Here is a 22,550-nt window from a genome sequence, read left to right as displayed (position 1 = left end):
GCCCGGAAAAACTCCTATGAGGTGTAAAACACTCTGGAAGCGTTGAAAAAGAAGCAAAAACAATTGACTAAGCATAACAAATATATAGCACTCGACAATATTACCCATATAATTACACATGTGGCTACAAATTTAAATATTATTTAATTTACATTTAAAAATACATTCTTCTTTTCGATTGTAAAAAATAATAAAAATATAATATTATAATATTATATAGTCGTAATTTATTTATGTAACGTATAAGTAATCATTAAAATATTACATCCATTTCTTTGAATTGAAAGAAGACGCGCAAATATAATATCTAATTTATAACATAATTGAAACATAAGAAGTTCAAAGTTCATCCATTACACTATCCAGTATCCACTATAGGTTGAACATAATGGTATTTTGTCACATGTCGTACGATTTTAATTCTACATTTTCATTATTTATCTAATCTCAGTTAGCGCATTTCTATTGAAATTTCTCAGTGTAATTTGTCATTTTTGGATCTGATTTATTACAAGATAAAGTCGTCTTTAAAAATAAAAACTACTTACTTCGCACTGTATAAAAAAAGAAGTTTTGATATTAATTATAATAATCAAAATCTATACAAAGTTAATTAGGGACACGTTAATTGTACGCATACGTGACAAATTGGCAATTGTATATCTTAACTAAATTGTTAAAATAATAATTGTTCAGTAATTTCATTTCGTTCAACTACAGCGTATTGTATATGATGAATTAGAATTGAAAAACTGAAAAGAAAAAGGTTGTTGTCCTCTTGATTTGAAAACCACGTTCAAAAAAAAAAATTCTGTGTAAAAGCCTTAACTATCTTTAGGTGATCTGGGCCGTTTTTCTTGTCCGTGTTTCGATTATACAATTCTGTAGACTGCAGTATAGTATTATATTGCATAGTGAGTGTTAAAACTACAATTCGAATACCAATAATAATAATTTATTCATTATTAATAGCGTGATTTTTTTTTTACCTGTGAAGATGGCACAAGGCCGAATCAGCGTGAACAACAAGAATTGTACGCTTACACACATAACTCATCATATGCATTCAGGTCGCCCGCACCTCTCGTTTTGTCATTCGCCTACGAGCCCCGCGCTAAACGATTGATACAATAATAATAATGATAATAACATAATATCATGTGAGATTATTATTACCGTGAACTGCTCATAATTCGATACCTTACGACAACTACGGCGGCTGCCGCAGCGGTGTTATTGTGCCTGTGCCCGCGCGTTGACTTCATTTGGCGATGTTCATAAAAAACCGACACTGAATTACGGAGCGTGTAATAGCAGTAATCCCGACCGGTTCATCTCGCGGCGAGCTACACGTCAAATTAATCAAAATATAGTATAGTTATTACCTGCAATATTGACGAAAGGCGTACTGTTTATAAATATTATTCAATCTGTATTGTATTAGACAGTATATCAATGCCCTTTCATATACGTCTATAACCGTCACATTATAGTTCGTTCCGACCTCAGACTGAAAACCGTTTATGAAGAAGCTATAATATGTAAGCAATTTTACGCTTCTATATATATAGTCGTCTGATTTTCCACACTAATATTTCCCCACTTGTCTGAAAAATTTCGCTGTTTTCCCACAGTTCCCACAGGTAATCCTTCAGGACGTTTCAAACGTCAGTTTTGTCGTGATATATTGGATTCATAAATCATAATACTATAATAAATAATAATTACAAAAATTACGAAATACAAATGTAATATTACTAATATTATACTAAAAAAAAATCTGTCGGCGCGATTGTCACAATTATAATAAATGCGAGCTTCACTCCTCAGAGTCTGTCTACTTGTTCAAATATATTTTTTTAATGCTTGATGTATCATACTCGTATTCCATACAATTATTTTTCCTTTTTAGGTATAAATTAAATATTTCTTGTAGATTTATTAAAACGCTGCTAATATTATTATGACAACCATTTTTGTATTAATGTATAATATTATTATTTTCACAATGGCACTCTTATGATATTATAATATTATATACTCGAGCGCCGCTACTTAGTGTAATATTTTTATTAAAAAATATTTTTCCATTCGTTTTTTTTTCAATACGCCCGACGCGGTCTGAGTGTTAAATTATTGTTGGCCATTGGATCGGTGTTACAGCGTTCGGTAATGGCGTTCGTATTATGGATATAACTATAAACATTTATAATATTATGTGCTATAATAGTGTGTGTTTTTTCCCTAACCACAATTATTACACACGCACACATACAATATAATATTATAGGGACACAGTCTTTTAAAACGCACCCAAGGACGACGTCGTTAGATCCTCCGAGATAAATTACCATAATGTCGATCCAAATTACAATTTTATCATTTTAAGCATTGAATCTTCGTGCATATGAAGATCACAATTTAATAATGTATGTAAAAAAAATTAGTATACTGCATAGTAGTTGGACTATTTAGCTTAGCTTGAAAATCTAAATGTTATGCAAGCAGGTTGTTCGACAAGTATTGGCCAAGTCCGGTTTGGTCACCGAGGATCATCCTCGATTTCGTTATTGGTCAATCGCTGTTGTATTATTATAATCATGCTGATGTATAAACATATTTATTTTTTTTAAGCAAATACTACTTTTTTACTTTTATGTTGTAAAAAAATATCGAATAATCTGAATACCTTAAACACAACGCCTGTATAATAGAGCTACACAATTTTCGCAACAAGGACTTCGTCGGCAGGAACGTGTCCAATAACGTTTAACCTTCATTTACTTATTATTCTTATCACGTGAAGATACATGAATTTACTCTTCACAATAAACCTATTCAATTGAGTACCTACAAAAAACAATATTAATTTTTTTATGATATAATTAACGCATACATTTTAGGAATCATTTCACATATCTAAATAGTTTTATATTTTTGCATAACTAAAATTAATATTTTTAATGATTGATAGCGTGGAAATAATCAAAGAAATACAATTGTTCAATTTACATTTTTTTTTTTTTATAATAAGTAATACTTTATATTATTTAGTTATATTAATTAATTATTAGTTATTACTAGATAACATGTTTTAAAATAGTAATACACATTTTTTATTGTTAAAACGCTTACACTTGAAGCAAAATATTTATTTATTGCCATTCGGTATTTAGTATTTTTAATTAGTAAATGCCTATTATTTTGATAGGTATCTATAATATCACTTTATAAATTATAAATATATAAATATATAATGAGTAATGAGTATATTAATTATAAACCATATTCAACTTTAAATAATAATACCTAATTAATTATCAATAATTTAAATTTGTATTGGGTAAAAATATTAAAATTTAGGTACGAGGTAGGTACTTCTTTGTTTATAATAATCAATATTTTAAGGGTGTCGGTTCCTGTTCCAATCATCCGAAATTCTATACAATTTGAAAATTATATTTTATATTTTAGTTACTACCTTAATTATTATGATAGGTACTTTACCACTAATCTACACTTCGATATCTATATAGGGAGAGTTGATACTGTGTATTATATTTATACGTTTTATATCAATGAAAATGTCAAAAACTCTCACGCCCTGTAGAATAGTCGAATTTGAAAAAGAACAAATATTATGCATTATTCAAATTCATATCTTAGCTTCTATAGATATAATTTTCAAAATTGGACCTTCATCCAACCAAAAAATGTTCTCTTCTTTTAAATAAAAAAAAATTAACGAAATACAACTATTCTTCAGGACGTCAGAGTTTTTCCTGTAAGACATGTTTTTGTTTTAAAAAAACGCACCGGCTCCGATGCCCTTAAAGGACATTTATTTCAATAAAATACGAAAAATTGTTAACACACGATTGATTATTATATGTTTGTGAATATTGCTATTAATTATGTTTCAAATCATAATTAATAGATACATTAAGCTATTTTTGTACAATATTATATTTTATATAATACTACTGGTACGGGAAAACGCCATAGGGGGCGCCCTCGGGTTTCTGTTTTATACTATAAGATTTGATTTTAATAGATACAAATTGATGATTTGGGATGATTAGGAACACATAAGTTGATAATATGCAGTATGCACCAGCATACACCATAAATAAAAAAAAAACATTAATAAAAATGGTTTATCGTTAATCAAATATAATGCCAATTCCTTTTTATGTAACATCAATTACTATTATAAGCTATGTATAATATTTTAATAAGTATCTCCTTTCTCAGCTCAAATATTGAAATATCTTACGAGACTTATACAATAAAATTACTATAATGACCTGCTAACCCGAATTATCATGTTAAGTAATGGCTTGGCCATGTTTGATTACATATAAGTGTAAGTAATAATATTAAGCTAAACTTTTTTATTAGAGAACGACGATCAATGATCATTTTAAAGTTTGACAATTCAAACGATCACAATATTTTAATTTCGGAATTGATTAATTTTTCTTTTTTATTGAAAAACCGTGCCAACTATCTTGCAGGTACATTACATTTCAATAAATCAATAACACATAAATATAATAAACCATTAAATACCTACCTAATGTTATGTACAAGTGCATATGTAGATGCACCTTTCGGTGAAGGATTAGAAAGCAAATATTATACGAGTACATTATATTAGTTTATTAAAAATATATATATATCCAATAGCTATTTAGCCATAAAGGTAGGTAGGTAGGTAGGTATAAGTATCATACCTGGCATATACATAATATTTTAACGGGATGTAGCATACTACTATGTACCTATATATATTAGTATCTATAATTCATTTTAGTAATTTTTAATATAAAGTATTAAGTACCTTTTTATGTCTTGATTTTTTGTACAAATATGAAATAGTTATCGCGCAACTACTATATTGTTTCTCTATAGCTTAATAATGTTATGTTTGTAATGTTTGCATACAGATTTTATTTATTCAAACACTTTTGATGGGATTTTAGCGGATAAATATTTGGTTGACCAAAAGTAAAAGATTTTGATTTTTCGTTCGAAGAAATCGTGTTATTAAATTCCTATAAATATATATATAATATAGGAGGTACATATACTTTCGTAGTTTCATGTTTGTATTCCGTGACCTCACTATATATAGGTAGGTATTAGGTGTACGTACTAAATACATATAACGTTGAAATTATACATTCTTATTCCTTTCGTTTTCATCATTATACACTTATACTAATAAAGTAATATGCTATTATGTATATAATATAAACGCACGTAATAATTAATCCCTATATATCGTATAGGTAGGTAAATCGACTAAAATAAAATTGATGGTTAATTCGTTGTAGTGTTATCCGTCCTCTTTAAAATAATGATCCCTCTCGTTAAACCATATACCTAAGTAGTACATACAATAATAGAATTATACCTACTTCATATTTTGAAAAGAAAAATTAGTGAAAAATATTAAATTAAAAAAAAAATACTCATGGATTCATTGAATTTAAACTTTCTATCGAAATAATATTATACACAATTATATAAAATTTTTTTCATTATGCAGTGATGTAATATATTGATACTTACCTATTTTAAAGAAATCGTAGAGAGTGCAAAGATCAAAAAAAATAATAAATATAAGGATAATTTAAAATAATTATTATCATAATATACCTAAATATAAATACAAATCAATATTTTACAATTTTATTTTATATATTTTTTTTGATTAACTTGTTTTTTTTTTATTCAACAATTAATATTGAATGTAATTGTTATTTATAACGGTTGATATTTTATAATGATGAAACTAATATACATAAATACATTTATCTACTCGTATATTTATGTTCTAAATATTTTCTATACATTATAACTAATATTTTTTTTATGTACCAATTAAAAAGTTGCGTAAATTATGAATTTTGTTTGGACTTACAATTTTAATTTTATAATAATTGGGCGAAGTAAATTTAATCAGATGTTTAGAATTTTGTTTTTAAGTGAGTATCCTCAAGTAAGTTTAATCATTATTTGATATAGGTGTTCAAACTAAGTTAAATGCTAGATTATAAAACTAGATATTAAATACCTACATTTTATTTTTAAATTTTAAAAGACGTATTCTTACATTATTTCACTTATTTTGTATATAGTACCAACTGGCTACTATAATATATTAATATTAATGTTAATATAATAGTATATATTAAATATTAACTAAAATATAGTTTATCAAAATTAATCTTAAATAGTTTAATCATATGTTGTAGGTTAGTAGAAATAATCGGCTTATTAAAAAAGTTAACATTTTACCAGTAAGACATATATTACAATATACACATTATACATACAATAAATTGTTCATAAATCATTTATGTAATAAAGTATTTTATTGGTTTAATTTAATAATGTATACATATTTGAACATCTTATATACTGTAGAGTATATATTGTATAAATTATGAATTTACTTAACATATGCCAACAGTTAATTTCATGCCTTTAAAATTATTTTCATGTTTTATTACAATTTATTGTATTAATTTTTTTTAAATAGGTATTGAAATTTATTATTTTAAAACACGCAATGTAAAATATTTTATGAAAATAAAACAAAAATATCAAATAGTTAAACAGATCGTATAGACTATAGAATAACGTTATGCACTTGTTCTTGCTTTAAAAATATAGGTAGGTATTTATTTTTTCTAACACAAATACGTTTTTGGGCTGAGACAGATGTTTTTATTTTTTAACTGATTTTACGTAACGCTTTGTATATCACCATAGAAATGAATACAATGTAAAAATTACCTAATTCCCACTAGGTATAATATATACAATTAATGGTTATACTTATTTATACATATTTGTGATGCATAAGCATAAAGGTTCTTCAAAGTGGAAAATATCGAATAGCGTGCTACGTTTATGTAAAACGATCACCACCCCTGAACTCTTTTTGTTTTAAGTTTCCTTGACATTGTCTCCTAAATTTGTTGTTAATAATATATAATACACATTTTTGACATTGGGAATAATAGATATCAATAATGTCAATCAAATAATAGATGGAAATATATACAGTAGTCTAGCGGAGTAAAATATTATATTGGTATAATATAATAGTTATAACAAATAATATTAATGAAAAATATAATATATTTACTCTTTACTACATTTTACAATTAGTAGATGATTATTATATTAGAATGTAATTAGGTACATCTATAATATTTTTTCTATATACTATCGAAATGACGTTAGTTTAAAGTTCTCCTGTAATACTACTGATTTTTTCGTTATCAAGTATATATTTGTAATTAATGTCAAAACAACTATCATAATTCTGTAATAAATGGGGGTACTTACACTTTAAAAAAATTATGTTTTTGCATACATATAAATTAAGTACGCTGACCAAAAACAGCTAAATTTTTTTCCATAATTTTAAGTTATAAGTACAACATCAAAATTAATTGTGCTGGATAAATATTAAATTACGAGTTTTAGAATACACACCCATTATGTGTGGGTGACACATTTTAGTGTGACATTGAACGATGTTTTAGTAAAAGTCATCTAATACAACCAAAGATGAAATTAATTTAAACATGTACTATTTGCGTTTGTATAATAGATCCAGATTAATCCAGATAAAAATATTTGAATTGTATTTAGTAGAAAATTACGTATTGCACAGCACATTTTCATAAAACAATTTGCATACCTATTTTACAAAACTTTACTGAGCATAAATCTTTGCCTATTCCAGCTATACGTTACTTTCCTAGCTGAACCATTTGAATACTACTAGATGGTTACAGTATGAGGTATATTATAATAATATGTAGTTATATATACGGCCAAATGTGGTTGGTAACAATACATAATCAGTTTATCGAAAAGTTATTTAATAAATAAATATATAGAAGACATAGGTGATTGGTGCGTAATATATGCATATGTAAGTATACGTATAACTATCTACATAAGGCACGAAACTCGAGTTGCATTATATATTCATATTATCACTATTTGCTATCATATCCACTATCGGTTATTACTTACTGCTATATAATTTAAACAAAAAACCTCGTCATTTACATTTATTATTAATATTATGGTTGGTTCATTGACTCGTTACACAATTTGAATACAGGTACCGGTCCGGAAAGTTTAAACACTTAGGTACACGTCATAATGTTTCGATGCGTGAATAAATCTGTGTAAAAATTATAATATAAAACGATATCATTCAGTTGTAAGTCACGCCAGTCACGGTAGATTTAATATTATGTTAATTTTGTTGATATATCAATTTTAATATTATAAACTTGTAGGGCTATATTAATACGATTTTTTTTCCTGTAAACGAGTTCAGCAAATTCATTCTTAAAGTGAGGTGCTGACCAAGTATACCTTGAGAATGAAAACTGGTATCGGTGAAGATGTTATCTGGTAGAGTAGTTTATTGTCGAAGAGACTATAATGCTCAGACACCCGATACTCTGCCGAGCTGGTGCAATCCTAATTTACTTTGTTATCCATTCTAGATTTTTGCTACTCCTGTGGTATCGTGCCGATACCCGTATTATGTCTTGTGTGGTCTAAAATATATAAGCAATGGCTTCCTACGCGACTTCCAAGCATTTCAGTATACACTACCACGACGTATTATACTGAAAAGAAACGAACAACTTCAGAACACCCGAACGCTATATATTGAGTCTGTACTAGAGTAAGAAAAGAAAAATCCGTGTTTTTTTAAAAAATAAATACATTTTAATGAATCTAAACTTTATCTATTATTTGGACAGTCGTATGATATATTATACTAGGTATTTATAAAATTGCGTTTTTATGATTTTTTTATTTTGTATGTTTTTGACACAGTTGTAGTTTACAATTATTATGAAATAGACGTGAAATGTTAAAAGTGAAAAGTAGATGTTATCCCTTGGAAAAAAATGTATTTTTAATGAAAAGATGTCTATACATTTATTTTAATGAGCACAACCGTAGAATTTCACATGATTATTTGATACATTTATATATTCCATGTTGAGAGTGCTTATTGATTTTATTAAATAAATGTAAACAACTCTTGCCAAGCCTGAATCGGCGTGTACGTACACATTGATTTTTAATTTTTGGAAAAATATTAACTATATGTTTATATTTGATTACAATAGGACGAAGCCAAATTGTACTATAGGCATGGCTCGAAATAGATAGGAACGCATTTTTTTTCAAGCTTATCTACAGACTACAATATTTTAGTGGTCTGTTTCTATAATGTTAACCTTTTTTTAATACTTTATTTGTATTACTAGCTCTAAGTGAAACTCTGGGAAAGTTGGACTCGCTGAGAGTGGGTACCAATTTTGGAATATAAAAGTCGCAAAGGCTGTAAGACGAAAGTTTAGGATTTGTGATAAGGATTAGTGATATGGATTGGAGATAAGGCTTGGCGCTTTGGCGGGAATGTTTAAAAGTTTGAGCGTCTAGCAATCCGTCACGAACGTTGTAAATGGATAGGCTAGATACGATCTCCAGGATCATCTCCCGTTTCTCCGCTGCTTTTGGTTGTTGAAATTGTTAAAAAGTGTAGAGTCGATAGGTTTATTTGATTGTCTAGCTATCAGTCATAAAATCACATAGGTAGGCGATCCGACTGCGTCGGATCGCGGACTATATGCGAAGCGTATATCATCAGGTATGCAATCCACCTGCGGTGGATTGCGGACCCCGTTAGTTGCGTAGATAGGTGAATAATCGAAAAAATAGTTGGACCCCTTGACCGTGTTAGTTGTAAGTGAGTACCGATTTTGGAGACACATTCGAATTATAAATGTCGCACTTATACATTAGAAGGTGATAAGAATTCTGATATGGCCTGGCTCTTTGGCGGTCTCGTTTCGAAGGTGGGAACGTTTGACAGTCAAGATTCAGTGTCTAGAAATCTCCCATGGCCCATGAAAACCGGCAATTCAATGATGATACTATCCCCCAGCGTATGTCCGGTGCTTTTTTCATACGTGTAAGAAAATGTTAATTCGAAAATCTGCATGTTAGAGTGTCCAGCAAATCAGTCATTACCCATCTAAGACAAAACAAAAATAAGCAATCCACCTGCGGCGGATATAGTGGTATGTGCCGTCGCATGTCCGGTGCTCTTTCTTATGTAAAAAGTGTAAAGTCAAAACCCGAGTTGGATTGTCTAGCAAGTCAGTCATCTCAAATCAAAATCGATTAACATCCAATTAGCCACCTAGGTAGGCAATCCGAATTCGTCGGATCGCGGACAATGTGCTACAGCATATCAAGTAGGCAATCCACCTGCGGTGGATTGCAGACCCGACGTTGGGCGTCTATAAGTGAAAACTCTATCACACAACTTACGAAATAATTTGCGAAAAATACAAACTATAACTATACAATATAAATACAAACAAATATAATATTTTGTACCTATTTATTATAATTCATAAAAAAAATAACATATAGATACATAATATTATATTAACCAAAACAATACATATAAACATGTACCTGTAATGTATATATAATTATATCAACAAAAAAAAAAAAATGCAAAAACCTGCATGTTTAAGTGTTAAGGAAGTCAGTCATCACCGTCTAAGACGAAACCAAAATGAGCAATCCGTTTACGGCGGATTGAATGGTAGGTATGTGCCGTCGCATGTCCGGTACTTTTTCTTATGTAAAAAGTGTAAAGTCGAAAACCGTGTTGGAGTGTCTAGAAAGTCAGTCATATCAAGTCAAAATCTATTAACTTTAAAGTTCGTCTGCTAGGTAGCGAACAATGTGCTGCAGAAAATAAGTCTAGTATGTATAGCTTCTATAAGTGAAGAGAAAAAATAGTATTTTCCAAAAACCCAATCACACAACATTCGAAATAACTTACGAAAAATTAAGAGCAATTTAAAGAAAATAATATGAGTTAAATTCCTAATAATTTAAATAACATATAGTTACATAATATATAATATACAGTCATATAATGTAAAATTAACATGTATATTATTATATTATTTATGAAATATAAAGTGAAAAAAAATGCAAAAAAGTCGATTTACGGGCGGCCGTGCCTTAGAATACACGGTACAGTCGTTGCCGCCCGAAGAGAGCTACGACGGTTTCGAACCCGGACCTACCTATCATACTACGTTTGGGGACCCTACGCCTAACCTATCGAGCCACAGTTTGTGATGCAAACCACGGTCAAAACTTCAACAATTAAGCTGTGTGTCTACGGAGCGACGTAAACCAATATATTCGATATACATCGATGTAATCGTATATAATTCTATGTATCGTAATTCTACACACTGTTTAAACTTTAATTGTATTTTATTCACTTATCTGACCGTTATTATGTATGCTTGAATAATACATTTATTTGTGTTTAATAATACATTTAAATATTTAATTGTGTTTACGTTAAGCAATATACCAGCTACGTTATTAAGGACCAAATAATACGTCTACAATCACGCATAATGCAATATTTATTGAATCAAAAACAAAACAAAAAAAAACAATATATATTTATTGTGCACTTGTGCGCTGGAACGAAGACCGACTGACATTTCGTGAACGCGAATTTTTAAGTGTACTAACCAAAAGAAATAAACTTAACAAATAGAGCACAAACGGCAATTGAAAAGACGACACGAAAAGCGATAATAACGACCTACGCTGGCGTCGATTGCGATGGCTATGGACCGATATCGCGTACAAACCACGCGGCTTTTAAAAGAAACGAACTATATGTGAAAATGTCTAAAAGTCGAAAAACAGCGTAAAAAGCGTAACATTTTTCGAAAACGTTTAAAAACCGACCGCCGCCGCCGCTGCGAAGGTACGCGATTGGTCGCGCTATAGGGAATCGACGGGATCGGTCCGGCGGACTGGAGAAACGGAGCGGTGTTTAATTTATTCCACCATGAGATCCTCCATGAATTCCCTATAGATCAGCTGTTTTTCTTGCGATTTTATAGAATAAGATTATTTTGAAACTCACCTTGTAATTTCTAGCTCTTTTAAAATTTTAAACAAATTAGAGGTAAAGTGAAATTCTTCACCGCACTTCTCCTAGCCCATGCGATTCTAACAGGACTCTAAACAACAAAATCCGTTCTCCAGTTTCGGAGTTCTGTGTTGCTAAATAAATATCTAGCTAAAATTGACTATTTTTTTGACGGTTAAAAATGTAACTATTATTTTTTTTAACTTTTAAATTTCACATTTTTTATCTACTTGACGAGTCGTTTTTAATGAGCTATCAACCAACTTTCTGCTCTTATAGTCTAAGTAAAAAGTTAAAAATAGAGTTTTCAAGGCCGATCATATTATAAACGTTTTTCTGAATTCAAATCATTATTCTGCTTGGGCATTATATCGAATCTAAGTCGTTAATATCTTATATTAAAGCTAACTTAATTACCCATCTAACCTTTATTACTTTCCTATTTATCATAAACTCTTGAAGTAGGTATTCAAAATTCATTCAAATTACTATACATACTTCATCAAAAATCAAGAAAGTGAAAGTCAAACTAAATGAAATCATGAATGAAAGGGTAGTGTACTTACACCTATGCTATACAATATACCTACTTATTAGTTTTTAAATTATAATAAAGTTAGTGAAATATGGACCACATACAGTTTATCGAAAAATAACTTGGGCTTATATTATATTTATTTTTCCAGTAAATATCAATGTAAATTTTAAATTGTCGGTATAATACGTAATGTGTAAATCGTATTATACTGCACGTTTATAATATATTTATTCATCATGTACCTAAATAATAAATCAAATATAAGATTGTATATCACTGGTATAAAAAAAAAATTTAGCATAATACTCGATATTTTTCCTCTGCAAGGAAAATTGAGGAATCGTAGATATGTTTTTGGGTATTGTTATTTGTTATAACTGTGGAACAATTTTTCTTGTAGAAAAAAATATCGAGGAGCCCACTAATAATTCTAAAGAAATATCTATTGTGAAATAGTATGGTAGACATTACAATCAAAATATAATAGTATTATTATATATATATATATATATATATATATTATTTCTGGTGAGATCGGCTAGAAAAAAGTAATTAATAATTATAGAGTTATGACATAAGTTATGATAGTTGCATCTGCCTAAATATAATAACAAAAAAAAAGTTTTAAATTATTAAAAACCTTACAGAATGAAAACAAAATACTTATTGCAACAGTTTTTACTACTGAGGTAGTGAATATAAAATTATAAAATTATAATAATATTATCATTATGTTAACTACTAAAAGATTTTTGTAAAATAGCCAATAAGTACCGTATTATATACACGTATTTACCTATATGATATGCGTTTATACAATTGTGGATTATACACGTTCATACAAATGCAATTATGTGTATAAAATACAGTACTCTTAAATCACTATGGGTACTAAAAATTACTTATTTAAATAATATTAAACTCATAAACGATAATGGACTTGTTGCGTGGTTTATTTTTATTTTTATTATAGTTGGAACCTGATTCAAAATTTAAATACCTAATTCATTTTGTACGTGGACATTATAATTTATAATTAGCTATTATGATTCATGGTAACAGTACAAGTAAAATCATATATTTATTTTTCTAATTTATAATAATACTATATGGACATAAATGTATTATAAAACAGTTTTTCCATCTAATGTATTGTTGCAATATGAACTTTTATGAAAATATACAATCTATAGGATTAACTCTAACACGCATGATATAATTACGAATTATTTGATATTAAATCATATATTTTACATAACTCATAAAATATTAGAGTGATCTATGAAATAAATTTACTAAACACGTAAACTGTTTTACATTTGATGGTACCAAAATCACGCGTATTTAACAAACAGGTTTTACATTTTTTTTTGTTAGAATGCCAGCTTAAATTTATTACAAATATACAATATTATTACGACCATATCGTAAAAAAAGTTATTTATTTTAATTTTTAAAATACCATAATACAATCATTCATGTTTTAAAAAAAATATTAGTCCTTCTATTGCTTAGTTTTATAAAAACTTTTATAAGAATCTAATAAAATCAGCGTTGACTACAATAGTGTATGTAGAATTTTTTTCTTGGGAGTATTCACTATATTGGATATAATTTCAAATATCATAGAACATATATTATTGTATTTGTACATGATGTTGGCACATGAGTATATTATTTCCATACATACCAGCCACCCGGTACTTATGTGTACAATTTACAACAAGACTGACTGGTTCAAAATACATCGATTTTAAATTTATAATCGGAAAGTTTTATGAATACAATAATGTTCATATTTCGATTATATAAATACAATTATAACTAGCTAGTAACACGTCTATTTTTTAATATGTTTTAGTGAAATTTTTTTATATTTTTCGAACTTTTTACGAGTGTAATATTAAAAGTAGGTATTTCAAACACTTAATACAGGGTCATTCCTATATCCTGTTATTTTTTGTATTTTGATCTACCTATACACAATTGAACAATTGTAATAAAAACCATGCTTAAATGACTTGCTTTATCTAGTTAATTAATTTTTTAAAGATTTGGTTTTACATTACACTAAACCAAGGCTGGGCAAGTTAATGATTTTTTTTAACTCAGTTAAGTTAAGTTAATATGCACCAATAACAAAAAGTTAAAAGTTAAAAGTTAATACACATTTTTTGTTAACTTTTTATTAAGTTAAAAAAAAGTTAATTTGTTTATACAACGCTAACGTACTTAATTTTTTTCCAACCCAAAACTAAATTATAGGATATAGTGTTAATACTTCATACAGATTTCCATATAAGTAGGATTCGAATGATATAAATTTTTAACTTTAAACAATTTACAATACATATTTTGCATGGACATGAAAACGAAATAGATTGAAATAGTGAAATATTATAAAGTTAAAAACAAAATAAATTAACTTAACTTACTTCTTAAAATGAAAAATTAACTCGTTAATTTCACGTTAATTAAGAAAGAAATTTAATAAGTTAACAGTTAAGTTAAAAAGTTAAAATAAAATTAACTTTTTAAATAACTTTAACTTTATAACTCGTTAATGCCCAGCCTTGCTCTAAACCATATACCTAATATATTTTTGTGGCATCTAATAGTTACTAACCTTAACAACTATTTTAAAAATCTTGAGTAAGCCTTTCCCCAATCATGCACCCATATATGGTTATTGGTTACGTATAGTATATACCATATATGAATGTATTCGAAGTGTATAATATAATATTAGTATACTATAAATCATATTAGGTAGCTAATCGTTTAGAGCCACGGATGATCTCCAATGATCTATTGATGTGTGGGTTTATACCACAGATAGATAATTATCTAGACATAGCTAACTCATAATAGGCTTCTGCGTTATAAATTTGGACGTTAATACTAATCCTCATTTAGTAATTTGTATGATCGTCAGTGTTATTCTTTACTTTCAGTTAAAATCGGCTATAAAATATGATGTTGATTTACTAGATACTGGTTTAAGTGGTTTAACCTACGTAAGAACTTAGGAATATCGGCTGCATCCGAATTGCATGCCATGAACGGTGAACTACATGTTTATTTATTATGCACTTAAACAACTTAAACTTTTTTTGGACTTTCCTAATTTAAAAAAAAATTCATGTATAGAAACGCTCTCTTATGTATGGTTGTTACAACTGATTAGTTTCTAGATTGAAATATTTTTATATTTGAGTAGATATTTTCCCAAACTGTATCTATATTGAAGTAATGCAGTGTGTTGTAGTCTGTTTCACAGACATAGACATACGCGTATCGGTCACTTAAGTGCTTGTAGCTGTCACATTTATAAGTTTTATAATTTATTATAATATTATTAACTACTATTATTATTATTATTATTATTATATTGTAACGTAAGTTTTCATTGTAATTAGGCCCCTGAATAATTTAAAACTATTTCCCTTTTAATATTTACCGTTTTATAAAATGTTATTACTATTTTATTATTCAAAAAATGAACTATTATTATATATATTGTATATTTAAATTGTAATATTGTATGCCAGAAATGTCAAAAAAACCACCAAATTTTAAAATAATATTATTTATTTGAAATACTATGTAAACATGTAAAATACACTCACTTGATTACCTTAAACTACAATAGTTTTATTTAACTAATGGCCTTTGTTGTTGATGAAGAAAAAAAATAGTTTTATTTAATATTTATTATTCACAGTGTCACCTTCTACAATATTTATATATTTTATTGTAATGTAACAAAATCCCGTTCCTCCAGTGGAAAAGTAAGTTATTTAGTCATTTGATTCGGACATACCCCTCTAAGAGATGGCATGCATTTCGGACAGACCCCTCCAAGAGACGGCATGCAATTCGGACAGACCCCTCCAAAATACGGAATGCAATTTGGACATTCCAATTTATATTTATTTTTTTGGTATGCAATTCGGATGCACCGGGAATATCGATTTTCAGTTTCAGTTTCAGAATGTTTTGACTATTACATAGGTGTAAGTACATATTTAAATTACCTATATAAATAGCGAATATTGGATTTAGTAATACAACATACGGAACACATTTTATAATTTATTGTACCTATATATTGATTACATTAATAAGATAATACAAACAAATAGTAGGTAGGTAGATATACCGTATACCTTACTTAATAGTTGTACTTTAAATAGTTTCCGTACTTTTAAATAAATGGTTTATGATGCACAGATCAAATATAGAACTCTTAAATTGGACTTTTTCTATTTTTGTTCCTTAATTGTTGCTCTGATTTGGTTTATAGGTTTTTCAATTTTTAAAAATAATATTGAAATTTGAATGAAATCATTATCAGAAAGATTTTATTAGTTAGACTTCAACAACAAATTGTTTAGTAAACGAGAAATGGGTCAATAAATTAGTACTGTAAAATTATAAAAAATAGAAGTAGGTACGTAATTACATATTGAAAAATATCTATATACCTAAGACTGACATAGGTATATCATTATTCATTTTATATCACATATAAATAACCAATAAACATAAGCTTTAAAATTATAATAGATATGTCGATAAGACTGTAAACATTGACTACCATGAAAATTACAAATGTCATCAACCGATATTAACTGGGTTAGCCCCCTGGGATAGCTCCCCCCCAAATATTTAACGAGCCTTTACATACAGAAACAAATTAAAAAGTAACTTTTTAGTTTGTATCTGTACCTATTATGTTTAATATCATCAATATCAAGATTTTCTTTAATTATAACCAGGCAATTTTTGCAACAAGCTATATTTCTTATCACCAAAAAGCATAATTTATAACGAATTAATAAAATAATTTTAAAAAAAAACTCAAATTCATTCACATTTTTAAAAAAAAATATATATTTTATTAACTTGTTATGAATTATGCTTTTTGGTGATAAAAAATATAGCTTGTTGCCAAAAATTGCATGGTTAAAATTAAAGAAAATCTTGATATTCATGATATTAAACAAGTAGTTACTGAAGATGTGTACCCAAATTTAAATAAATTGCTACAAATAGCTTTCACTATACCTGTTAGTTGTGCAACATGCAAACGTTCATTTTCTTCAATGCGGCTATTAAAAGCTTGTCAGAGAATAAAAATGAGACAAGAACGATGATTTCAAATTTATTAATATTGAATATCGAAAAAGATGTGACTATACTAGTCTTGACACAAAAACAATTATTGATACATTTTCAGCAACTGATAGAAAATTAGTGTTGATTTTATATTATTTTATATGATTAATATTACTTTATATGTACATTTTGTATTTGAGTAAAAGTTGAATTAAAAATGTGTCGTGGTATATTATAATTATTTATAATTAAACTATCATTTTTTAAGTTGCTACCTAGCTTTATATGAATTTATTTGTGTATTATTAGTATCCAGGCCGTATATTAGTTGGGGGGGGGGGGGGTGATCCTTAACCCCCTAAAAAAATTTACCCTAGTCGCGCCTATGAACTGTAGAAGGACTTTGTGTTGTCAAAAACGGGAGTCGTTTGGAGGTTGATCTTTTTGTAAAACAAGAACTATTTGGGAAAAACGGAAGCGCCAAATGAGCTATGTAGCTGGTTAACCAACTAGAAGTTTTTACTTTTATGTGGTTTACGCAGGGGCTTATAGTTATCTTAATACCACCCAATCCACATAGTATACACCCTTATGCATCTGCCCCTATACAAATACAACAAATACAATAATTTGTATCATATTTAATAATATCTTATAATATATATTATAATTTGTAATCATATTATCCCTAAATACTTTTCATTACTTTTTCAAACCATATATATAGATAGGTACATACAGTTACACATTTCAAAAAATATTACTCCAGCTAAAATAATATATATATCATGAATATAATATTAAGATATTATATGGATACCTTCTAAATTCTGCTAATAATATTTTAAAACCTACCAATAGTGATGAAGATATAATAATTTAGTTATTTTGAATTTATTTTTCTATGAAGAAGTCAATAAGAATAATTATAATGGTCGTAATAGCGGTTTAATAGAAAATATTATTGAAATTAATAGTTATTTTTAATTAATTTGTATACATTATGTTCGTTGTATATTTGAACTTAAATATAGTAATGATGGAAGTCTTAAAAAATGTCTAAAATACAAAAAATGAGAGTATCGAAATGGAATAAAATAAGAAAATAAATTAGTTTATTAATTAATTAAATTGGGTCAAAGAAAAAATTGACCTAAAGGAAAACATCCAGCAAAAAAAAAAGGTATGTTAATTTGTAGAAAAAATAAAAAACGATATGTGCACTGCAGTGCAGTATAAAAATAATGAAAGAAGTATGGACATATTTTTAAAATGTTTTTCATTGACCTTTATACATTAATATGTGCTATATGTGTTAATATGTGTAATAAGTGTTTATGGTTTAAATATCTGATTTTTTTTAAACCATTAAACCAACATTTTATTTTCAATGTAATAATAAAGTAGTAGGAAACAACAATTTTTAATTAATTAATCATCTAACTTTTTATAAAAACATAAACAAATGTTAAATGTTTATTTTTTTAAATATATCTTTATAAATGTTATAAAACAATTTTAGTTACCTAGGTCCTAGGTATTATTATTATGTATTATGTGTCTAATAATCTATGCCATCTGTAGATTTATCTTATTTTTATTCTAAACAACTTGCCATGAAAAGTTAATTTCGGAAAATTTGATCACGGATATTTTCCTTTAGACATTCTTACCGTAGAAATGTTTACCTAGATTCAATAATAATATAATATGAATACAGCACAATCCTAAAAATCCACAATTTGAAACCAAAATACTATGAAAATATAAACGTTTAGCTTATTAAAAAAAAAAAAAATAATCATTAACTACGTATTATGATTATTTATATAAATTATAAATATATTTACACATTACATATTATATGCATCAGTATTTATGTGCCCCACTCCCTCTAAATTTATGAAAATTACAAAATTATTTCTATGGTCTCTGAAAATTAATGCAAATACAGATTTATACAGCCGTACAAATACTAAACATAAAATAAAACCTTGGCATCAGTAAGCTAAACTTATGGGAGACCCTGGTTAAATCAACTCTGTGTGACAATTTTATCAGTCTCGTCCTCCATAAAGAAAAATCCTAGTTACCACACTGATATGCATAAAAGATTAAAATAAAAATGATCGAATATTAATAAATGTATATATAAAGTATTATTTAGCTAAATAGTATTGTATTCTATAATTTCAACACAGTTTTGTATCATTGAATGATTCTTGATTTATCTCAAATTAGGTAAAACACAAAAATAAGCCATTGCTTACTTACTTTCAAGTAATATGACGTTTCGGACAATCGCACATTCGCACGACCAGATGGTCCCGAAATCGTACTTTTTGTATATAGGTACAATACAATGTATAATATGTTATCTAAGTACATATAGTTTGTAGTTTATAGGATATATTTTCACGTGAGGATAACATAGCGGCATTAACTTAAAGTTTTTACTCGACAAACGAGTGGAATAAGAAAACATAACACGATATTTAACTTTAAGTTTTTATATTTTCATCTTTTTTTGTTACATCCAACATAACTGAATAATTGTATACATAGTAAGTTTGTCGATATTCGTCGTTTAGACACAAATAACGAAAATTACTGCGGACAAAATATTTGCAATGGTAAAAAATGTGCATGATTTCACATGCATTGTCTAATAGCTAATGGTATACGTGTGTTTGGGCCGTTTCAGCGTACATGGTTACATGCGGGCTGGGTTTACTTCTTTTTGGAGTCTTCTGGTTTCTGTGGTTGGGAGGCGATCAATTCCAAAGACTTGGCGATCTCTGGGGGGGTGGTCGGGACGACGTTTCCGACTGCGTGGTAACCGGTCTCGTCGGCGTAGTACTTGACTTCGACTGGAGCACCGTCGTCACCGATGTAGGCGTACGATCCTTCGATCACTTGGACGGCGTTTTCGGTTCCGGCGTTCTTCACGTATCCGGCAGCCTGGGCGACGATACCGTTCTCGGTTTCGAATCTGAAATACACGCAAATGCACCCATGGTTTACAAACAATATAATTTTGATGTGCATGCCGTGTGGCGCGTCTCTATCTCTCTATTTAATCCGCCATTTGCGCTGTTTCAGAAAACCGATCAAATAATTGTGTACCTATTATGATACTAACCCGTATTTGAATCCGTTTAAGTCAGCTTCTTGCGATTGTCTAACGATAGCTGGCAATTTGTTGTCTACGTTTTTGTACACTGGAGCAACGACCTTGGGCACGACTGGCACGGGTGCGACGATCGAAGCCGGGGTGACGGCACTGGCGGTGGGAAAGACTGCTTGGGCACCTGGGTAGTAACCGCGGTTGTAACCTGTGTGAAAATAGTAAGTTATAAGAAATTGTTAACGTATCGTGTGATTCTGCAGTGTCTTAGACGAATAATAAACGAAATCAAACCTTGGTATCCTGGGTAGTAACCAGATTGGTAACCAGTTTGGTATCCTGGGTAGTATCCCTGGTAACCTTGGTATCCTGGGTAGTATCCTTGTTGTCCCGGGTAGTATCCGTTACGGAATCCAGCGTTGTAACCTTGGTAACCTTGGTAACCCTGGTAACCTTGGTAGCCTGGGTAGTACCCTTGTTGGCCTGGGTAGTAGGCTTGGTTGGATGGGAATCCACTGAAAGTGAATGCTTTGGCAGCTTCCTTAGGAGGGGTCGCAGCCACTGATGCGATGACAGCTACTAACACTACCTAAAAACGAAGACATAAAAATGTTATTAAATTGCTGAAGACAGAAATAATTGTATGTATAATTATTGCAGTGTAGTAGACATTGTAGTAATTATTTCAGTGTAAATGTTGTAGACTGTAGTTACACTGAGAAAACTATTATAGGTGTAACGTTAATTTTAAATTGAAACTAAAAATATGCAATTGGTTAAAATGTTAAATACTCGTATTTAGCGTAAATATTACTTTTACACTTTTGTAGAATATAAATATTGAAATAATAATTTGAACTTAAAAATTTTAAAATTCCCAGCTAAAGTAAAAATGTTCTTGTGGTTTTATTAATTTAAAAATATGTTTATACATATAAATATATTTTTTATAAAATATTTGTAAAATAATAATATATATATAAAACACTAAAAATGTGCAAGTGTATTATCTTAGTGTAATAGGTACATAGTATTGTACGTAAGAGGGTTTTACAAAAATCACAAAAAATTTTAGTCATTATACTTTTCTATAAAATTAAACTGTTTTTAAATTTAAACTATAATAAAGAACGTTGTATACTTAAATAAAATAATAAATCGAAAATGTTGTTAAGTCAGATTGGTTTAAAGTATAAAGATTTAAAGAAATATTATTTTACTCACCAAAGTGTTCATGATGATATTTTTACGGACGTATACCGTGATCAGAAAATTGTCGTATGTTGGGATGTGGACAGATGACACAACTGATGCACAATGAGCATCCCGATGAGGTATATATACCAATATTTTTGGCGCAGGTTCACGCAAAATACCTTGAACTTGACATTTAAAATAAAATAAAGTATCTCCCCTTTTTTTTGCGAATAAATTATTTGATTTTTTATACACGTCTTGTCCAATGTATATGTAGATTTGTAGATTATTGGATGAAGAAGACCGGTTTGCGATTTTTTTTATGTAACTGCGCTCCAGACAGAAAAGTGGAACTGGTATTTACAATTTTTTTTTCATTATTTGTATTATTCGAATTGAAAATCGATGGCTATTTTCGATGTTACACCACAAACAATTTAAACCATCAATTGATATAATGAAATATATGAAAAATGTTTTATTTTCAAATAGCGGCATTATGAAAAATTAGTCTATTT

The 22,550-nt window shown here is 28.5% G+C and overlaps 1 protein-coding gene and 1 long non-coding RNA gene across 2 annotated transcripts; both read right to left on the bottom strand.

Moving 5' to 3' along the window:
• Window positions 1–279: 279 nt before the first annotated feature.
• On the bottom strand, window positions 280–1,494 carry LOC132949745 (uncharacterized). Its single transcript, XR_009665128.1, has 3 exons — window positions 1,201–1,494; window positions 990–1,114; window positions 280–927 (listed from the first exon to the last, which is right to left on the bottom strand). It is a non-coding gene; the product is annotated as an uncharacterized LOC132949745 (long non-coding RNA).
• An 18,708-nt stretch (window positions 1,495–20,202) lies between these two features.
• Window positions 20,203–22,216, bottom strand: LOC132949336 (larval cuticle protein LCP-22-like). The gene is made up of 4 exons (XM_061020184.1): window positions 22,060–22,216; window positions 21,130–21,424; window positions 20,851–21,043; window positions 20,203–20,700 (listed from the first exon to the last, which is right to left on the bottom strand). The coding sequence occupies exons 1-4, from the start codon at window positions 22,069–22,071 to the stop codon at window positions 20,439–20,441; spliced, it is 762 nt and encodes a 253-aa protein (XP_060876167.1). The 5' UTR covers window positions 22,072–22,216; the 3' UTR covers window positions 20,203–20,438.
• Between the last annotated feature and the right edge of the window lie 334 nt (window positions 22,217–22,550).

This window comes from Metopolophium dirhodum, chromosome 7 (genome assembly GCF_019925205.1).
Source record: "Metopolophium dirhodum isolate CAU chromosome 7, ASM1992520v1, whole genome shotgun sequence".
NCBI lineage: Eukaryota > Metazoa > Arthropoda > Insecta > Hemiptera > Aphididae > Metopolophium > Metopolophium dirhodum.
This window is presented reverse-complemented; position numbering and strand designations above follow the sequence as displayed.